At 34.9% G+C, this 22919-nt stretch overlaps 2 protein-coding genes across 2 annotated transcripts; both read left to right on the forward strand.

Annotated features, from left to right (window-relative positions):
* The first annotated feature begins 854 nt into the window (after positions 1–854).
* Positions 855–2101, forward strand: LOC134267153 (uncharacterized). The gene is made up of 2 exons (XM_062749373.1): positions 855–944; positions 1421–2101. Exon 2 carries the CDS (start codon positions 1566–1568, stop codon positions 2019–2021), a length of 456 nt encoding a protein of 151 aa, XP_062605357.1. The 5' UTR covers positions 855–944; positions 1421–1565; the 3' UTR covers positions 2022–2101.
* A 4077-nt stretch (positions 2102–6178) lies between these two features.
* LOC134267154 (zinc finger and SCAN domain-containing protein 12-like) lies at positions 6179–17747 on the forward strand. The gene is made up of 6 exons (XM_062749374.1): positions 6179–6311; positions 9128–9862; positions 12777–13208; positions 13495–13612; positions 13734–13884; positions 16033–17747. Exons 2-6 carry the CDS (start codon positions 9488–9490, stop codon positions 16895–16897), a joined length of 1941 nt encoding a protein of 646 aa, XP_062605358.1. The 5' UTR covers positions 6179–6311; positions 9128–9487; the 3' UTR covers positions 16898–17747.
* Positions 17748–22919: the final 5172 nt, after the last annotated feature.

Genomic DNA, 22919 nt, shown 5'->3' on the forward strand with positions numbered 1-22919 from the left:
TTCTGTGACGTAAGCGGTCCAACATCTCATCGATTTTTTATGCCCGCTCAGCAAAAGATTAAAAATGTTAGACTTTTTCGTATAGATTTGTATAGGAACAATTTTTTAAAGGTATAACAAACATTGGTGTCTAAGGCAAGAATTAATAAAGGAAAATCGATTTCTTGAAATATATGTAATTTTTAAATATATTTATGGGAACCTTACATTTACCAAAGAGCAAGAGACTTCTTATGCATAAAATGGCCCGGCCTGTACTTGTATCAATTTTACATTATACAGCGTTCCATCAAACATGATGATTATACGCTGGCCCTGCGCAAACGGACCTCTAACTTTAAATGAAAAAGTAGGAGAGAAAAAAAAAATTCACAAATAAAATTAAAAAAAAGTAGATACCATGAAAAATTTAAATTAAATAAGTGCTTTAGGAAACAATTTACATTGTGCATAAAAAAGTGTATATCTATACAATATACTCTAGCTGATTTGTTCTGAATATAAGAGTTATGGAACATAACTTGGGACCAGAGTTCTGAACTGGTCCAGAGAGGCCGCTGCCACCACTGAGTGTGGGAGAGTATTCCAAAGAATCACTGTGTGGGGAAAGAAACTAAATTTATAATAGTTTATAATAGTTTATAATAGTAATTAATTCACTTAATCACCCTCTTAGACTTTCCATTTTCATATATCAAAATAAAGTACACACTCGGTGCTTTCATGTTCTATAATGAAATTTTAACCCCGGAGAAAATAAATATTTTTTTAAAAGATCGAGATTCATATATTACTCTTATCCTCTATTTCGTTGGAGACGGCAATCGGGCATATCCTAATTTTACACCGTCCCTGTTTTGTTTACTTTCATTCCATGCGCAAGTTTTCACTTTTGTAAACTATGCAAAAAGAACAGTTTTGATGCTTTAACCACCCGTTTAAAGGTAAATGAAGTCTTTGACATTTTCATTTTAGTTCATTGGCAATTCGGAGTAATATTACAAAGCATGGAAAACATAATTATTGAAAAAGGCAGAAGGGGTGTGTGTAAAAGTGGGTTCGGTAAGGCCTATATATATATAAAATTACTATGCGTTTTCGACTTTTTTTTTCACCCCAGTAATTATACTTGCATTAGTTACTTTATAACAGTTATTAGTAGTTCAAAATTAAAAGATTTAATTATTAATTTATGGAGTTGTGCGGTTTGTTTTCACATAACATGAATAAACTGGGGCTGAAGCAGCAACTGATAGAATTAAGGCTAAATGAAAAAAAAAAAAAATTGTTTCTAGTTAATGTTATCCCAAATGAAACAGTATTTATTACAAATTTCCAATTTAATTAAAACCAAACCATGAAAAATGAACATATGCAGATAAAATAATATTGTTTAAATTTGATTCTTTTTTATTTTTAGAAAAAAATACAAGCAGATAAGAAATCAAACAATGCACATAGTCACAGTGAATGACTAAATCTACCAAGCATAGTTATACATGGAACAGTTTAACCTATAGGCTATATATTTATTTGTGCATTTTTAAAATTATATCAAAGCAGAAATGTTAAAGATGAAGACTTTCAAACTTATCTATGATGATGAAGAACCAGATCATTTGGTGACAGGCAGAAAGTCAGCTTCAGAAACAACATGGAGTGATTCTGATACAATGTCTGCAGATGAAAATCCGAAAACTAATATGGATGCATCAAATAGCAATTCTGATGCAGTTTCTGCCAAATCTGCAGAAGAAAACTTAACGTCTAATACTGACAAGGATCTTCATTCAACATCTTCAAATGCATCTGATGTAATTTCTGAGGAAGAAATCTCGGATGAGGACTTAAGTGATGATGAATTTGAATGTGAACTTTGTTACAGTGTGTTTGAGAGTGAAAGTCAGCTCAATTTACACATGGAAACTCATTCCGAATATACTCCATCAGACGATGACGGATTTGATGCAGCCTTTGGTATGCCAAAGGAAAATTACAAAAAAAACGGGGAAAAAATATAAAAAGTCGGGAAAAACTAAAAAGACAAAGAAGAAACCACCTAAAAGAGAAAAATGCGAAACATGTCAGCGATATTATGCCAGTCTTGAAACACACATGGAGAAAGTGCATTTGGCTGTGAAGTGTACAAAATGTGACAAGATTTTCGGTGATGGACGGAAACTGAGAGTGCATGTATTACGTGTACATTCAAACAGAGCGAGATTTACCTGTGAAGTTTGCAACAAATCGTACAAGTCTAAAAACTTTCTAAGGATGCACAAAGAAAGTAAGCATGAAAATAATGTTTTTATGTGTGAAAAATGTGGAGAAACGTACACCAGTAAAGATAACTTGAAACTTCACATACGATTAAAGCATTGTGAAAAGGAAGGTACACATCACGGATTACCTAATATAGTGTGTGACATTTGTGGGAAGACAGTTAAATATCAAAACAGATGGAGACACAAGCGGAGCCACTCTAAGACAAAGGCCCTAAAATGTGAGATTTGTGGTCGAGGATTTAACGAAACGGAGCAGCTAAGCAAGCATTCTCGAATTCACACGGGGGAAAAACCATATAAATGTAAAACATGTCCGAAAGCATTCAACCATAATGTCTCCTTAAAAGCTCATATGAAAAAGTGTCATTGATGGAGTAAAACTGAAAATTGCGTTCAAAACATTCACTGACAAAGATTACCTGAAAGACTTTCTTATGAAAAAGTGTCATCTACTGAGGTATAACATGATAAGGTACCAGTGAAAAACCTTCCTAGTTGAGTTGGTGAAATCAGAATAAAACCAATCAACCACAGTTAGTCTTACATTGTTTCCTTTAAAGGCTCACAATCAGAATGTGTCTCCTTAAGAGTACAAATGTGAAATATTTCTGCCATGAAATTTTCAACCAAAGAGTATTACTAAGGCCACACCACTTTAATTTCTTGTTAATGGGACTTTTGATGAAAAAGATGCGAGCGGGCCAGCTGTTAAATAAAAATACAATTACAATTACTTTTTGGTGGGCGAAATTTTTAGGTGGGGTGTTAAAAATTTTAAGCGGACAATTTAATTTTTTTCTTATTTGCAGTGTAAGTAGATTTTAAAGTACAATAAATAGAGCGGAAATGGATCAGAAAACAGCACGGAATTCCCATTGTGCAGGGATTTTAATTGAATATTATCATGATAATTTTGTATTGTTTAATTTATTCAAATACGAGCGAGCGTGTCCGACAAACAAAACATTTTCATTGATGTTGCCTAATGGATTTCATGGAGAAGTATTCAAAACTTTGTTTGTAGAGTTGCAGATCAGTTTAGAAACATGTAACTATATTTTTCACTTTTTAGCTCACCTGAGCCGAAGGCTCAAGTGAGCTTTTCTGATCAAAATTTCTCCGATCGTTGTCTGTCGTCGTCGTTGTTGTCGTAAACTTTTCACATTTCCATCTTCTTCTCAAGAACCACTGGGCCAATTTCAACCAAACTTGGCACAGAGTATCTTTGGGTGAAGGGGATTCAAGTTTGTTCAAATGAAGGGCCATGCCCTTTTCCAAGGGGAGATAATCATGAATTTGTTAAAAATTAATGGCATTTTTAAAAAATCCTCTTCTCCAGAACCGCTGGGCCAGGAAAAATGAAACTCATGTGGAAGCATCCTCAGGTATTGTAGATTCAAGTTTGTTCAAATCATGACCCCCGGGGCAAGGGTGGGGCCAAAATGGCCGACCCAAGTTTTACATAGGAATATATAGGAAAAATCTTTAAAAATCTTCTTCTCCAGAACCACTGGGCCAGGAAAGATGAAACTCATGTGGAATCATCCTCAGGTAGTGTAGATTCAACTTTATTCAAATCATGACCCCCAGGGCAAGGGTGGGGCCAAAATGGCCGACCCTAGTTTTACATAGGAATATATAGGAAAAATCTTTAAAGATCTTCTTCTCCAGAACCATTGGGCCAGGAAAGATGAAACTTATGTGGAATCATCCTCAGGTAGTGTAGATTCAACTTTATTCAAATCATGCCTGGGGCAAGGGTGGGGCCAAAATTACGGACCCAAGATTTACATAGGAATATATATAAGAAAAATCTTTAAAAATCTTCTTCTCCAGAACCACTGGGCCAGGAAAGATGAAACTCATGTGGAATCATCCTCAGGTAGTGTAGATTCAACTTTATTCAAATCATGACCCCCCGGGGCAAGGGTGGGGTCAAAATGGCCGACCCAAGTTTTACATGGGAATATATAAGAAAAATCTTTAAAAATCTTCTTCTCCAGAACCACTTGGCCAGGAAAGATGAAACTCATGTGGATTCATCCTCAGGTAGTTTAGATTCAATTTTGTACAAATCATGACCCCTGGGGCAAGGGTGGGGCCAAAATGGCCGACCCAAGTTTTACATAGGGATATATAGGGAAACCTTTTAAAATCTTTTCATGTACTTCAAAGCTATGATTAGTGGTATTTATATGGAATCATCCTCAGGTAGTTTAGATTCTAATTTGTTCAAATGATGAATGCCTGGAGGGGGGAGGGGGGGGGGGGGTAAATTCAAGCCAGATGTGCTCAGGTGAGTGCTGTGGCCCCTTGGCCTCTTGTTAGGATTTCTAGCTGAGAAATAGAACCATTACACACTTAGTTTGGACTTTCAGTAAGGCATGGCATTCTTGACATTACCTAATTAGCTTCTGAAATTTACACAGCTTCCCTTCACTGTTGAAATATACATATGATACAAATGCAGGCAAATGTCAACTGGTGTAGGAAATAGCCAATTAAAAGTTCTCTCACGGCACAGAGGTGGGGCATAAGTCGTCTAATTGTTGTCAACAACAATTCAAAGTTCCTGATGTTATTAATTTCTTAACCAATGAGAATATACTAGTATTCGCCATTGTGTAGTGCCGAGAATACCATGCTTTAGTGAAAGTCCAAACTAAGGAGAAAATCATCCTAATCATGCTACATGTAATGGAATATAAACTTTAAAGGATAGGGAACAGATTGTTATGATTTAATACTGTTATGATCTTAGATGGCCACAATACATATTTAATATGTGCATATGAAAATACATTGCATTGAATTGTTCTTTTTTTTGCTTTTACATTTAAAGAGTAATTACATGTACTTTTAATTTGTTCCATCATGTCCACCTATTTGGGGGGGGGGGGGGGGGGGGCCGGGGCCCCCCCACTTTTTTCCCCAACATTACCTTTACTATAGTAAATGTTCATTGAAAGGATGGTTGCCCCCCCCCCAATTTTTACCATAGTATAGTGATATGAAGGAATTTTAGGGGAAAAATTGGAATTGAAAGTAACTTGCCTTTGAAATAGTTGGTCACACTACCCGCCTCCCCCCCCCCCCCCCCCCTTCCAATCAGTAGAGCACCTGACTAGAGATATAGAGGTCCCGTGTTTGATTCCCGGTCTAGCTATACATTTTCTCCTTTCCTGTTATACAGATTTGGTGCCGACTTGACCACCTTGGACTTGCAGGTGAAAGTCATGCCAGCTAGGGGCTAATAAGAACTTCGGTTGTGTCTTCGAGGGCATTTAGGGGTGGAGGAATGTAATATGGTTCAGGCTGTGGAAATCGACCTGGGTAGCTCAATGGGTGATTAAAGCAGTCCTGACTAGAAATATAGGGGTACCGGGTTCGATTCCTGGTCCAGCCATACGTTTTCTCCTTTCCTGTTACAAAACTCTGGCATCATTGCAGTTTATAATTATTCATTTGGTAAAATTGCCTGACCTCTGACCTTTAAGTATGCATGAAAAGCACAATTCCAAACTTAATAAAACATTTCCAAATATGCTTGAAAAGTGTTGAACATCCAGATATAATAACAAAAATTATAAAAAAAAGGAGTATAATTGGTCATTATTATTTTTTTTTTTTTTTGAAGAATTTTTGAAGGCACAAATGACAAAAGATATTTATGGTGAAGTTCATTAATTGAGCCAGCAGGAATCCTGACATACATGTATTACCCGACAGATATTGAAGAGATCCAAGTTACTATTTTAGCAGGTTGAATGTTTGCAGCCTATTTGAGTGTTTTTTTTTCTAACCATTACGCGCCTTCTCCTTTCGACTTGGTAAATTGACGCACCGGTATGTACAATTTTGATTCGGACTATATTTACCCAATTCCCATTACCTTTCCGGTGAAAGGAGGCATCAACATGATCAACATTGCAGCTCCGGCAAAGAAAATATTAGCCTAATCCATGATTAATTAATTTGTTATGTATAGACAACTTATGGACTGCACTGCATTGCTTTCAGTTACAAGTAAGTGAACATAATGCCATTGCACTTAAAGTTTAAAAAAAATCGACACAATGACAGTCACCAGAAGCACAGCACAGGGGCTTGTCACGAAATATTTATCTTCTTTGAATAAAGTTACCCCTACTATAAAAATACATATGTATTTTTATCGTAGGGGTATCTATATTTCAAAGAAGATAAATATTTCGTGACAAGCCCCTGTGAAGCACACATATATGGCAAGAAATTGGTACTGTGTTTTTAGGTGATACTTTTGTACCCTAGGGTACACCTCTATTTATCCTTTACCAATAAGGTTACAATTTGGGTACAGTACAAAACCATTGGAAATTGAAAGTAGAAAATTTCTGAAGGACTGTCAATGTAGCCGGGTTACAATGGGTACAGTGGTTACTTATTAACATGATTAGCAGTAATAACACCTTTTCTACTTTTATCCTAAAACTATTTGATTTCACTGCACCCTGAGCATGAGCTACATTATTTTTAATTTTACTTATATAGATGTTACAGTCTTCCTTCCACTGGGAAGCATCTACTTTCGTTTTCAGTAGGAATAAATAGTGTACCCTTTTTGTAACCTTTTCTCCATACATTTAATAAGGATGTACCCTAGGGTACAAAAGTATCACCTAAAAACGCAGTACCAATTTCTTGCCATATCTAGAAGCACAGGGGCTTGCTCACGGTGTGCATCTACAAACTACATCTACATCTTTGATCTACATATTACAGCGTCGAGCGTTCCATCAACCCTGATGATTATACGCTGGCCATTTATTATTTAATTTAAAAAAATCATATACCGGAATCATGGTAAATAATAAAACTACTAGGCCATCCTTAAATCAAAGTACTCAGAAGTACAGAGAGCCGGGCTCATTTACAGAGTAGAATGGATTTCTTACATGAATCACGTTTATATTCTGATGAAAAAAATATTTTAAAACTATCAATATAAATGATAAGACACTGACAGTGAGTTTTTCAATCCTAATACCACGGTCCGATTTTGTCAGAATCAGAATTAATCTGGTACCGCAGCTGAATGTAAACAAACAGGCTAGTCAGGTTTCCTCTCCTGCTTTACCTCGTATGTGTAAAGAACTACGGTAACACTGATTATCAAAAATCCTTACGCTAATGAACTATGTTTTTTAACTTATGAAGTTTTCAAAGTCATTACTACTAATGTTTATTTTATATAGATAAAACTTCGTTTTATTTTTGTTCCTTTATTTAGCATTTGTATTATCTCAAAAGTGGTTGAGAGTAAGAACTATATTTTTGCACGTATTAACATTAAAATGGCGACTATGGGGTCAACATCCTGCCTTGAACAGGATCCCATAAGCCGGCAATTGCTCTTTGAGCAATAAGCCCGGCTAAAAATTGTTTGTTTGGAATTGCCGCCTGAAGGGTTTAAGACACAGGAGGGAGGGCGGGAATTTTTTTTTTTTTTTTTTTGAAATTGAAGATAAATTTTTGATAAAAAATCTTTGTGAACAGTAAATGCATTTTCTGACTTTTATAAAAAGTATCTACCATCAACAAAAACCCTAATTTTACATAGATCTGACACTATTGGCCACTTGCACACCTTTAGATTAGGTAACCTGGGTTTAATGACTGATCTAAGGATCAAGTAAACTTGGCTCAACCCCAGCTTAAGTTGCACTCAGGTGAGCTGTTCCTGGGTTGCTGACCTTTCACTCAAGCATTTCTTACATAAGTGCAGGTTAAACCAGGATTTATTCTGAATATGACATCAAAGAAGGCACCAAATTTTAACAGAATTGGAAAAGACTGTACTTCTTAAATTAGTTAGAGAAAGAAAATCAATCATTGAAAGTAAACTAAATGATGGGAGAATGATCTGTAAAAAAAAAAAAAAAAAAAAAAAGAAGGAATGGGAAAATATTGAGAATGCATTCAATACAAGACATGGTGTAAATACCAGAAGTATAACAATTAAAATCTTTGTGAAGAAATTTGAGAGTGCGTGCAAAGGCTAATGTTGCGAAAGATCGCAGAGATGGAAAAAAGATAATCTTGAAATGAAAGGGAAGCATTTTTATACTAAAGAAACAGAAACATTAAAATGAAATGATACATGGCGGACCAATTAATATACTGAGCTGATCTCACCTGAGTATTTCAGGTGTGCAAGTGAATCAACAAATTTGAGCTAAACTTCAGCCTGGATTACACTGACCCAGGTTTAACCCAGATGTGTGCAAGTGGCCATATATTTCAGTGTTTTGTATGGTGCATATGATACATGTAATGGGCAAAAAAAAGTTAATTAAATAAAAAAAAATCTTCCTACTTTTGGCCAATAATTTTTTTCAGGAGGGGGCATTTCATTGAGGTGGGAGGCAATTCCAAACAAACTATAAATTTATTTTGGCCCTATTACCATGATTACAGTATCTGATTTTTTAATGAATGATTATTACACGCCGGGAGTAAGCCCCTGTGCCAGAAGTAGGCATAACGTTATATTTCCATTTTTTTTAATACATGTAGCTCACCTGTGTCATAGGCTCACCGAATATTATGCTCACGTCTTGTCACATGAGTATTTCCGATAACAAAAAAGATGTCGTACGCTTTTTCATAATTTCAACTTTATTGCCAAAACCACAGAACATAACCAAAATGAATCCAAAATTAGAGCTGAAATGAATATGTACCAGATGTACATTAATATTAAAATAATTTCTCTGTATTGCAGTATGCTTATGTAAAACGCTCGGTATTAAACCAATTAAACCAGAAGCTGCTTAACATGTTTTACTATTTTTATTTTAAAGGGCTCCTGCAGTACTTGCTCAAACTTAAATAGTTCAAAGATGATCATGAAAGAGACAAAATACATGCAGGCATTAGCAAGATATACAGTGAAAACTGCAATCCACACCTGAATGGTTTTTATTGATGAAGTCCTTTTATTGGCCGTGACAGCTGTGACGTCACTTAATTCATTGTTTACCATTTTGACCAGAAAGAAGTAGCAAAGTGTTGTGGCATTTTTGTGCTAGTACGGCCTATTTCAAAGGAATTTGGTTTTGAATTTTTATTTGACTTGTAGAACAAGTGTTTGTGTTTATGTTCGTAGTGTTAGTTTCTTTTCTTGTACGTAATTTTGGAACTTATTTTTCCTGTTTGACGTCATGGTGCGAATTAAAGCATGTGTTGCAGGAGGTTGTAGTGGAAGGAACGGTGTTAGATCAAGTCTCCATCGTTTCCCATTTGATCGGCCTAAGATTTTAAGACAGTGGGTGAAATTTGTGCATCAAACTCGTAAGAATTGGAGTGGGCCGACCAAATGCTCCATGCTGTGTTCCCTGCACTTCACAGAAGATTCGTTTCCATTTAAATACAGGTTCTTGGAATCGTGTGGAGAAACTGTGACACGAAAGTACTTGCTAGCGGATGCCGTTCCCACAAAACAACTCTCAAAATCACCCAAACCTGGGTCGGGAACCCCTATGTGCAGTACCCCGAAGAAGCCTAGGCGAGCATTTTTGAAAAGAGAAGTTCAAAGAGTAATTTTACATTTTATTTTTGTAATGAATATACATGTATAGCCAAACTAAACTCTGTTGAAATTAAACAATCGGCATGATCAGTATTAGATTACATGGATTTATAGGCACTTGTTGTGGTAAAATAAATTTTAATTTGTAGTATTATTATAATAATGATAACAGAAGGTATCCTAATCTGAATTCAACGCTGTAAATCAGTTTTTAGCTCTACTGGTCAGAGACCAGAAGAGCTTGTAAGATAGTAAGGTGTCTGTCGTCCGTCTGTCTAGCTGTCTGTCCGTCTGTAAACAATTTTTCAAAACGCTACTCCTCGTACAGTTTTGGTCTGATTTTAATATAACTTGGCACACAAGTAGACTACACTAAGATACATAAAATAGTGCATCCGATTTTGATTTCAATGAACAGTGTTGCATGAACTTGGTTACAAAAAATTGAAATTTCTGTGAAATTCCTTTAAAAAGCTACTCTTTCTACAGTTTTGGTCTGATGGCAATGGCTTCTTTTCTTATCCTGGCTTTGTTATAAGTACAAACCAGTAGAGCTACAGTCTCGACAGAGACTTCTGGTTAATAATGGGAACATTGCATCTGCTTGCAAAAATTTAATTCTCGCTTATAATCAGTCAAGGGCATCATGGAAACAAGTTATTTTTTGAATGATTTGTTTAAGTTATTAAATGTCAACAATCTTCCCCTGATTATGCTTTTCTTCAGTAACTTATTCCTGTTATTGACACTTTACTTTTCATTATTGTAAACCTACTGGCATCTGAATAGCTTTATTCATGCTGTGCTTGGGTTATCAAGTACTGGTAGATGGTGCAAGACAGGAAAAGTAATCTATCTTTACAATCTAGGACACTAAAATTCCACAAATTATAACTTATTTCTGTTATTTCATCCTTAACCCACCTTGCTTAAGAACTCTTGCACAAAAATATGCAGCTTTGCACAAAAAATATAAGACTTAGAGATTGTACAGTAATGTCCAAAGATTATAAGAAAATTAGTCTCAGTGTTGGCAAAATTGGCGGAAGATGTGTAATTGACCCCTGAAATGTTCATAAAACCAAATGATTTTTCCTTTAAAAAAATCATGATATTTATTTAATATCATCCTATCTGCTCAGGAGAAATTAAGTTTGATAAGTTTATTAAAAGAAGTACATATATTTACAACTTTCTCATCCCTACATCATCTTTAATCAGCAGAAAACTCAACATATTGATGTTTTTTAGTAAAACTGATAGGCATTCTACTTTTAAAGAGTTAACTCAAATGAGTTACTTCTTTGTATAGTCATATATAAGTGAGGTAACCTAAACAAGTTATTTTTAAAAATAACTTGATTCCACGATGCCCCTGACTGATAATAGCATTCCTTAAGATTATATTTAAGGAATAACTGTCTTATTTTTCGAATTCATGAAGTGATCAATGGATTGGCTTGTGTGATAATTTGCATAAACGCCGACGGCGTTTATGCATAAAATTATCACACAAGCCAATCCATTGATCATCTTCATGAATTCGAAAAATCTGACAGTTATTCCTTATATTTACATGCTTTGATTCCGCCAATCCACGGGCTCCAAGCCTGCTTCTCTCTAGGTGTTGTCCCGCCTTGCACGTGGTTTTTTTGGAACCGCGCCAAAACATTCATGAGGAAATCAATTACATTTACAATTGGTAATTTTATCTTGGACAAAGACATTGGAAATGTAAATATTGAGCAATAAACCCAATTCGCGAAAATTTTGACTTGCTAATCAAAAGTCAATGACTATCGCACGAAAATAAGGTGTAGCAAAAATTTAGTGATCTATAGTAGTTAAGAACATTGAGTATCTCCTTCCTCAGAGTTGCACTGGAAAACTTTATTTCGTCTTTTACTTATGATTTATCTATGCATATATGTCATTCTAATCTTGTCTTTATTTTCTTTCATCTTCATAAACAGCATCAAAACTCACTAAGTGGAACAATTGACCTGCCCTATGAAATCTAGTATTATTAAACTATGCCAGGGCAGCCAGGCACTTGTTTCGGTAATCATTTTTTAACTCTTTATTAGTATTATATTATACTATGGGTTAAAAAATGATTACTGAAACAAGTGCCTGTGATGCCAGGTTACGAATTTATTACCAAAACAAGTGCTTTTGGGACAGATCCTAAACTGTCCATGTTTGCTGTCAGATTAAATCATATTGGAAAAGTGAATGTATTTTATATAAGGAATGCATGATAATATTTTGATTTTTACATTGGTAATGCTTAAAATTTTGATTGGATGGATTGCATAAGTATTTCATGTACCAGTAAGTAAACTAAGGGATAAATACCGTGTGTGGTGATGATGCTTGGTGGCCAGAGCTTTTAATACATACTGTATACAGAGAAATTTTCGCCCCTTTCGCCCTCTTCTCGATTGGGCAAATTTAAAATGGGACGAACTCAAATTACACAGCATACTTTCTTAAACAGAACTGTGACTGGGTGAATTTAAAACGGGGCTAAATTGTCCGCAATCGCAAAATGACGAAAATAACACGGGGCGAAAATAACCCTGTATACAGTACTAGGGCATCTGATTACTGATTCAGTGCTGGTGTTCATTACTCTACCAAGTCTGGTGTATAGAAATTTTATTTTTGTTAATTATATTTGTTGCTTAGTTTTACACTCATCATGCTCATTATACAGAGCCATTTCATCATCCATTTAAAATAAGGGATGCAAATTTCAATGTGAATGAGCAGTGAAGATTTTTTGTAAGTGATCACATTTGGATGTATGAACACATTTACTGATTTATTTGCCCTTAAGCCCTTTATGACATTACAAATGTGTTGCCGCACAAAGTTGGACGGCTTGCATCTTACATTAATATACATGTCAATTATAGATCCTTATGTCATATGAAGAATCAGCAGTGAATTCATCCCAACAACGCCCCGGAATCTCTGAATCACCACAACAATGTCCTGGAGTCTCTGAATCACCGCAACAACATGCCGGAGTCTCTGAATCACCGCAACAATGTCCCGGAGTCTCTGAATCACCACAACAATGTCCTGGAGTCCTTGAATCACCGCAACAACATCCCGGAGTGTCTGAATCACTGCAACAAGGTCCCGGAGTGTCTGAATCAACGCAACAATGTCCCGGAGTCTCTGAATCAATGCAAAAATGTTCTGCAGTCTTTGAATCCCCGCAACAAGGTCCTGGAGTGTCTGAATCACCACAACAAGATCCTGTTCACTTGGAATTGCCTATAAAACAAGAACTGGGTCACTCAGACCCTCAAATATATCCCGAGGTTCAAGCAGTTCAAGAGGTAATCTTTAATGCTGACTACCAATATGCATGAAGTTACATGTACTTTTGATTCACCTTGAACATGTTGAACATATACATGTATAAGTCTACCAATTGATATTTTTTTTAACTTAAAGAGTATAAAGAAAAAAACACCTAAAAATGTATTCTGATACTTAGTAAATGGTAATCAATTTATGATTTTGATATGTCACATATTGTGAAGTGAAATTTAAATAAACGTAATCCTAGTACTTACATGAATTTATTAAAATAATTTTTTTAATTACTTCTTGCCATTAAAGGTAGTGAGTAGACAAGTGACTCCTAAAGAGATGAGGACAGTTGGGTCCAAGCGATCCTCATCAGAACCTCCGAGAAGGTCAAATTACACCCAAAGAAAGCGGAAAAATCAGGGCAAAGGTAATGAAATAAGAAATATGTGTGAATATGTATATAGACATACTGTATGTTGAGTGTTGTAAAATTGTGCCATAAGTCAAATTACCTATTGAAACATTTATTTTTTTTGCATGGATACAAGCTAAAAATGTCCGCACAAGGGATGTTGCTGTAGGCTGTAACTTATTAACTGCTGAAGACGAGTTATCTGATGAAGAGGAAGAAGACCCTAATTCCACATTCCATTATTTCCTGTCTGTGGAAACTGAAGATTCAACTTTATTGGATGAAGGGTAATTTTCATACATAGAAATCAACAAAAAACAGTCCATTTCTGGAAACAGAAATATCCTATAAATTGATTAAAACTACCTGGGTATATAAGAGCAAGAGCAACTTTGGGCCTCATTTGGCCCTGAGAATTTCTGAAAAGTCAAAACCGCTCAGTTCAGGTTGCAAATGCAGTACTTATCACTTGGAATGTTGGTGACCATGTATCTATTAAAGTTTGACATATTTTCCCATCTAGTCAATGCATTATGACATCATAAAAGGCGTAATTTTCTTCATATCCTGTAAATTCCTTTGCAAATGACCTAAAGTTGAAGTATTTTTTCAACATTTCATAAAGAGCACAACATCTGATCCAAAACATGGAAATAAATATTGAAAGCCCTGTTTCTTAAGATAAAAAAATATGTTCTATTTTTTGGATCGTGGGCTGTGCTCATATTTTGATTCTTTGCTGATTGTAGTCAGACAAATACACTTGTTTTCTGCAAATTTCAAGAACATTGCAATTTCTCAAATCTGTTTTCCAATATCAGGATTTGAAAAACGAAATTTCATTATAGAAAATGAAAGCACCAAGTGTCTACTTTATTTTGATATAAGAAATGGGGAAATGGGTGATAGTTGATTAATTGATATAAGGACAGGGCCATTTTGTGCTCAAGATAGCTCTTGCTCTTTTAAATTTGGAATGTTTAACATTCTTCTACAAAAATTTAAGTATATTTTTAGCCGGGCTTATTGCTCAAAGAGCAATTGCCGGCTTATGTGATCCTGTTCAAGGCAGGATGTTAATCCCATAGTCACCATTTCAAAGTTACGTGCAAAAATATAGTTCTTACTCTCAACCGCTTTTTAGATAATACAAACTCTAAATAAAGCAACAAAAATAAAACGAAGTTTTATCTATATCAAATAAACATTAGTAGTAATGACTTTGAAAACTTCATAAGTCAAAGAACATAGTTCATTAGCGTAAGGAATTTTGATAATCAGTGTTACCGTAGTTCTCTACACATACGAGGTAAAGCAGGAGAGGGAACCAGACTGGCCTGTTTGTTTACATTCAGCTGTGGTACCAGGTTAATTCTGATTCTGACAAAATTGGACCGTGGTATTAGGATTGAAAAACTCACTGTCAGTGTGTTATAATTTATATTGATAGTTTTGAAATAATTTTTTTCATCAGAATATGAACGTGATTCATGTACTAAGAAATGCATTCTACTCTGTAAATGAGCCCGGCTCTCTGTACTTCTGAGTACTTTGATTCATAATTGGTTTCTGCAATTATGTATAAAACAGTCCTTAAATATACTATATGTAAATGCGGAATATTTTTCTCCTTACAGTATAAACCTTAAGACTTCTGATTATCATGGCAGTCATAGATTGGAGAAATTATGAAATTTACAAGCCATGAGGAGGACGAATGTTTTCTTGATTATAAGTTGTTGTCGTTCATTTATAGATCAGGCCATGTTGACAAACATTTCAAACTTCTTAATTAAATTTGTATTTGCTTTCGCTTAGAAAAAATTGATCCTTTTTCTTCTATGATCAAGAGCCGGATGTTTTACATTCTATTGCATAACATATGGGTATTAAAGCAATATGAGCTGTATCCTCGAAATTTTATTTTGCTGGTAAAATATGCTACATTGTATTATGATTAATTTGTATGTAATTTAAACCCTTGTGACCAATAAGTCCAAAATAAAGTTTAAAAATCTGTCCGAGGAAATATTTCTGTACAACCGAGCATACAGTTTTATATAAGAAATCATTATTGTACACGACGACAATAATTCAATTTTGCTTCAATCAAAGCTAATAAAAAAAATTCCATCATTAATATGAACAACAAAAGTTTATAAATAATTTATTTTTCTGTCATTGAATTATTTAATCGAAAATTTGCAATAAAATTTTCCGATGTCAAACATGCAGCTCATATTGCTTTAAACATGTGCTATATGTGACTGACAAAGCTGAATGATAATTTGCATACAAATTTTCTATTAGAATATTTGCGGAAATCTATTCATTCAAGAAGTTCTGTTTACAAGATTACATCTTAATCTAATAATGTATATAAAAGTACATCTAAATCATAGTAAATTAAATTAGAAATATATCTGCACTTTCAGATACAGTGAAGTAAATCACGCCGTTATGAAGAGGAAACTGGAATCAATTGACTTTGAAATGGATGATGATGTGTCTTTAGATTCATCTGGTGAATCAGACACAGAAGAAAAGTCTGTTGAAAATGAACACAGATGTGAAATATGTGAGTGTATATTTGACAGTGATCGTCAGCTTAATTTGCACATGGAAACTCATTCAGAGTATGCTCCTTCAGAAGAGAGTGACGGTGCTGATTCTGATTTTGAACTTGATGAAAGTGATACAGACACAGAAAAAACTCCCCCAAAAGGGAAAAAGTGCAAAAAATGTCACAATTATTTTTTCAATCTTGACAGACACGTGGAGAAGATGCATATGACCGTCAAATGTACACAATGTGAGAAAGTCTTCGATCAACAGAGAATCAAAGCACATGTATTGCGTGTACATTCAAATCGTAGAGCAAAATTTACATGTGATGTATGCGAAAAATCATACACAACCAAACATCAATTAAAAATTCACAAAGAGGTAAAGCATGAAAATCATGTTTACATATGTGAAGAATGCGGCCAAGGTTTCCCTAGTGAGGTTAATCTGAAAGGCCACAAGCGAAAGCACTTAGAGAAAGATCATAGAGATATCGTGTGTGATGTTTGTGGAAAAAGAATTTCATTTCGTAACAAAACGCGACACATGCGAACCCACACAAAGACGCAGGCTTTCAAGTGTGCCGTCTGTGGCCGAGGTTTTAATGAAAAAGAACAGTTGGACAAGCATTCGCGCACTCACACAGGTGAAAAACCATATAAATGTGAAACGTGTTCAAAAACATTCAACCACAAAGTGTCCCTCAAGGCTCACATGAAAAAATGTCATTTATAGACTAAAACTAAAAAAAAAAAAAAAACACCTGTTCACCTTTCAGTATTTTCTCTTTTCTTTCAATGTATACTGATAACATTTTTTTTAAGCACTGTGTGGAGGGAAATAAAAAATATATATACTAGCAACATTGTACACAGTAGCATTTAATGAGCATGTATATGAAGTTTATATGTTTTGCTAAATGTAGCATTATATTGCACATGAACAAAATTGTACTCTGTGGTCTGTTTGTCTGTAACTTCAAGTTTGATGAAAAAAGGGTTATTTAACATGTTTAAAGGTTTATTTTTGCAATTGACGTGTTATGTTTAGCTCTTTACATAGAGATGGCTATAGAAAAAAGATAATGTTGTTCAAACTTAAATTGCTCCAGACTTTTAGAATTCACCCTTTGACCTTTACGGTTGTATGACAAAATGGCAAAAATAAGAACATGAAGATGGAGGCAAAAATTCTCTTGTACATGTGTACAGTTTTATTAAGGTGATATGTTCAAGCAATCTAATTAAAATTAGATGTTAGATCCGCACGCATAATCTCTACACTAACATCTAACAACATCCCATAGAGGGTCACGTCAGAGGTCAAATTCAGAAAAACTCTAGACTTATTCACTTCGATTACGTCAACAAATCTCCAACAATTTTGCCAGCGACAATTTGATTGGTTAATAGAATTTGACCTCTGACGTGACCTTCTTTTGGAAGTTGTTAGATGTTGGTGTAGCTTGTATGCGAGCGGATAAATGTTCATTGCTCTGTGGGTCATGTCAGATCAACATTTGTATTTATTTGATTATGATGTTTATTCATCTATCTGCAAATTGATAAATATATGTGTTAAATTACCTTTAGCTTTTGCAGTTTCATCTTTTTTCTAAGCCAGAAGTCTGTGTCGAGACTGTAGCTCTACTGGTTTGTAGTTTAAACAATGAAAATTGGCAGTTGGGACTTGAAATTTTGAACAGCAAAAACAGAATACTGTAAACCAACTTTTATTTGCGTGCGAGTAATTTTTGCGAAGTTCGTGAGTGCCTCATCATTGCGAATATTTCTGGCCGCGAACAGGTTCTTAAAAACTATGTGTCTATTAAAAAGAGAACCTAATAGGCTTTATCGCTAATATAAATTGTTGCAAACTAGTTTACCCCCGGTCAATGGCGAAATGAATTCGCCGCGAATAAAAGTTGGTTTACATTAATGATCATGTACATGTATCTCGGTGTACAATACTTGCATGCCACATTATACATGTACTCTAATCAGACTAAAACTGTATTTGGAATTGCATTATTTAAGTATTTCACAGAAATTTCTTATTTTCTAGTAACCATGGCCACATCGTTCATCGATTCAAAAACTGATATACAGAATTATGTACATGTACTAGTATCTTAATTTAGTCTACATGTGTGCCAAGTTATATTGAAATCAGACTAAAACTATAGGAGGAGTAGCATTTTGAAAGTTTTTCATGGAAATTTCTATTTTTAGTTACCATAGCAACACCGTTCATTGAAATATAAAAAAAGATAAATAGAATTATGCATTTTAGTGTAGTTTACTTGTGTGCCAAGTTATAAGGAAATCAGACCAAAAACTAGGAGGAGTAGCATTTTGAAACAATTTCACAGAAATTTCTATTTTAGTAACCACGGCAACACCGTTCATCAAAATGAAAAACGGATATGAACAATTATGTATTTTAGTGTAGTCACAGTAGTCTACTTGTGTGCCAAGTTATATTGAAATCAGACCAAATTGTAGGAGGCGTAGCATTTTGAATGTTTTTTACGGAAATTTCTATTTTTAGTAACCACGGCAACACCGTTCCTCGAAATAAAAAAAATGATAATAGAATTATGTATTTTAGTTTAGTCTACTTGTGTGCCAAGTTATATTGAAATCAAACCATAACTGTGGGAGGAGTAGGATTTTTAAACAATTTCACAGAAATTATTATTTTTAGTAACCACGGCAACACCTTTTATTGAAATCAAAAACCGATACACAGAATTATGTATCTTAGTGTAATCTACTTCAATGAATATTATTGCATTGGTTACTAAAAATAGAAATTTCTGTTAAATACTCTCAAAATTCTACTCCAAATAAAGTTTTAGTCTGATTAATGTGGCATGCAAGTAGACTAGACTAAGATCATAAAGAGGGTTAATCAAGGATCATGATTCTATTTATTGCTGTTATAAGGTTTCAATTCCCAACTGCTCAAGTACTTTTCTCTTCCTTTGCTATAGGAACAACTCAGTAGAGCTTCAGTCTCCACAGAGACTTCTGGTTACTTGCATGGTTTAGAATTTACATTGATAACTACGCAATCGGTTCTTTTGCCAGCGCAATACATGCAATAGGCCAAAGCTTTATGAGGGAATAGGCATAGGCGACGGAACCGGAGGGGAAGTTTTTTTTGTAGAGATAAACATAACATAGACTGATAATATATTGACACGCAAAAGAAACGCAACAAGCAGTTATTTATAAATGTTTGATTTTTTATCTTATGATTTTCAAAAGCGAATAAAGTAAGGCTAGATTCACTTTTCAGAACATCAGAGATTTGATAAAAATGTTAAATGTTTATCTGTTCACTTTACTTTGTAAAATATGACTGTTAAAACACCCCCCTCCCAGCCATTCAAGTAAAACATGCAAAACTGCCCTAAACAACAATTGCATCTTAATTTCTACGATACAATAGGTTCAATAATATCGAGATCTCAGCGAAGGAATTGTTCTTTGACATTTTTAAATGCCCGTTTTTCAGGTAAATAGGTCGAATTTTCTCTAACTTAGAGCAGTGTAGTCACCCTTGGACTTCCGGTACAAGGACTGTCCTTAATGCGTATGATACGTAAGACCCTGTTGAGGCGAAATGTAGTGAAATTTCGCATCAGCAACTCTCCATCACCTTTACATTGAAATTTTCCGGCTGGAGCAATGGAATTGCGTAAATAAGCCATTTTCAAGTAGCCTTAGCATTGTTTCGGGAAACGAAAGTAGAGTTTAATTTTTGAAATATTGCTGTATTACTTATGATGAACAGTAAAAAACCCTTAAAACTCCATAATATTGCCAAATGTTTTGTTAAACATGCAATTTTTGATTTCTGTTAAGCAGACTAAAACTTGACTTCCGGTTATGGTATGGAAATCGTTCAACCGTTAATTTACTGATATTTACCAAATTGAAGATATTCATAATTTTAAGATACAAAATTATTTACTTTACATAATTATTTCCCCCTAAAATAGGGTGTTGCGTTTCTTTTGCGTGTCAGTATATTTTTGTACATTGAACATTTGGGTGAAGGTTTAGCCCCTGCCCCCACTTTCAACAAGCACGTTGCATTTTATATCCAAAAGTGTAAGTGGTAGTGTGTTGGAAAAAATTGGAACTGAAAAAGTTCGATCCTAACACCCCTCAACCATTCTCGATGACCAAGTTGAACAACACTGCAGAAATTACGCATCCTTGTCTGACTCCAGTTTTAACATCGAAGAATGTGTCATTGTGTACCAAAACAACTTCTGTCTTACTGTTTGGCTTAATAACAACTTTCATACGTCCATTTTTATATTTAATTACAAAATTCCTAAATCTAAACATATTGTCAATATATCGATATTACAAAATTGTATTGCGATACGATAATTTTGTCACTGTATTGCAATATATTGAAATATCGATATTTTTGCCCAGCCCTATACGCCATATATGGCTTTAAATGGAATATCATAATGGCGTAGGATGCCCCAAAGGCTATTTCGGTGTATGCTGTCAAATGCCTTCTCAAAGTCCCTGAAGTTTACACACAGTTGTCTCTGCCACTCTGTGTACTGCTCTATGATGTTGCGGAGTGCAAAGTTCTAGTCAGTACATCCTCAGTCTATGTTTCCTAAACCCTGCGTGTTCTTTCCTCAATACAGCATCAACGGCGTCTGACATTCTTTTGATAATTATTTTGACCAGGACCTTATTTGGCACAGATAATAGAGTGATTCCCCATCAGTTGTCACAATCGCTCAGGGCTCCTTTCTTTAGGAACTTGACAAACTGAATCACGTGCACCCCTTTACACCAATCACATCAGGTACTTTCTCTCCATCCCACACATCTGTGAACAGTGGTTGGAGGATGGGGGCTGCTATTCCAGGATCTTCTTTAAATTAGCTCTGCATCAAGATTGTCACGTCCTGGCGACTTTCCGTTCTTAAGAGTCTTGACTGCATTCATTATCTCCTCCTTAGTTGGTGGTTCGGTGTCGATGTCCAGATCCTCTGTGGCTTCTGGTACGACAACTGTTTCATCGGATGATGGTCGATTAAGAACTTCGCGGAAGTGTTCAGCCCATCTCTCTTCTAGTTCTTTTTCTGAAGTCAATAGTGTTCCATGTTTGTCTTTGATAGGTGTGTTTCCTATAAATTTGCCACACATCCGTTTCGTGATCTTATACTAGTATACGTTACAAGAGAGAAGCCATGGATCAACTATAGCAGCTGAGGCAGAGAAAGCAGCAGTACGGGGAGAGCAACGGAGATATATACATTGTAAGATCATGAAACGAGTGTGTGGCAAATTTAAGGTCCTAAAGTTAAGAATGTTGGTACCCAAATTAGAAAGGTATCATAATAAAAATTGCAGTAAATATAAGAATGAAACCAATTTTATGAGTTTGCAGTTTTAGTCAGTCAAAAGATAACGAACGCGAGCTCTACAGATAAAAGTAATTAAAGAGGCTGATCAATACGAATTAAACTTCTAAATCGGACTGTCCCACGAAATAGATCATGGGAATGTAGCTGCTGGCCGGGATAGACAGGACTTCAGTGGAAAGCTGAATCTTGACTGTCTCGGTTGCATTTTATACAGGTTGGGTAACATCTCCACTCCCCAACCATGGCCGCCGCTCTGGTCCACAAATTTAAAAGGAATTATTTAATAAAAAGCGAATAGCGAAATTGAGCCATCCCGGACCTCCACAAGTCAAGCGAGTTTACGCTAGTTCGAGCCAATAAAATAATCTGCTGATGGAAATCAAAGAAAAAAGAGAACAATTTTCCTTTTATTTTTTTTTTTTATAATAAAGGTCTTAATTTTCACTAGAAATAATGAAGCCTTAGAACCCATCATTAAATTTTATGACTAAGTTTTATTGTTTTTTTTTAAGTGGGTCATACTAAATAATACCAAAATGAAATGCTTTGTCACATGAAATATGCATATTATGATAAAAAAAAAAAAAAAGCTTCAACTCATAATATGGAATGCCATATACGACAGCCAACTGCTTACTGCCAACTGCTGACTGCTTACTGCCAACTGCCACACATATTTGAATAAATTTTATATTTCTATTGATATTAATATGAATTTCAAAAAAAAAAAAGAGAGAGAGAAAAGTATGGAATGCCATATACGACAGCCAACTGCTTACTGCCAACTGCTGACTGCTTACTGCCACCTGTCAGCTGCTTACTGCCAACTGCCACACATATTTGAATAAATTTTATATTTATATTGATATTTATATGAATTTTCAAAAGTAAGAAAAAAAAACAGGCGCGGATCCAGGACATTTTTTTCCAAGAGGTCACCCTGCATTATATAATTAAATTGACTAAATGACCATGATGTTTTAATTTATGTAATATTCAATATATGCCACATCTTCGCTAGCCAAGGGTTTCCGATCCGAAATCTACTCTACAGTTGTAGAGTAGATTTCGGATCGGAAACCCTTGGCTAGCGAAGATGTATATGCCATTGATAAAGTGCATTGTTTATTTTTATTTTCTTACTTGAAATAAGTAATAAAATGACTATTTCTGCTTGTAATCTTTAAAGAAGTAACACCCCACCCCTTGGAGAAAACAATTAAAAAAATTATATGTCGTTTCGCAGATAAAGATGTTTTGAAAATAAATCTACATTTTCCATTATATTCTACAGTTAAAAATTTCCTCAAATTAAAGATGTATATCTATGTGTGTTATTATGTT

This window comes from Saccostrea cucullata, unplaced genomic scaffold (genome assembly GCF_032062105.1).
Source record: "Saccostrea cucullata isolate Sc308-1 unplaced genomic scaffold, CSIRO_AGI_Scuc_v1 ctg886, whole genome shotgun sequence".
Classification (NCBI taxonomy): Eukaryota; Metazoa; Mollusca; class Bivalvia; order Ostreida; family Ostreidae; genus Saccostrea; species Saccostrea cuccullata.

Excerpts from the sequence above, each read along its gene's own strand:
- LOC134267154 (XM_062749374.1), top strand. The coding sequence starts at position 9,488 with ATGGTGCGAATTAAAGCATGTGTTGCAGGAGGTTGTAGTGGAAGGAAC. Across the intron at positions 13,613-13,733 it reads GCGGAAAAATCAGGGCAAAG|CTAAAAATGTCCGCACAAGG; the intron begins GTAATGAAATAA and ends CATGGATACAAG. Across the intron at positions 13,885-16,032 it reads TCAACTTTATTGGATGAAGG|ATACAGTGAAGTAAATCACG; the intron begins GTAATTTTCATA and ends CTGCACTTTCAG.
- LOC134267153 (XM_062749373.1), top strand. The coding sequence starts at position 1,566 with ATGTTAAAGATGAAGACTTTCAAACTTATCTATGATGATGAAGAACCA.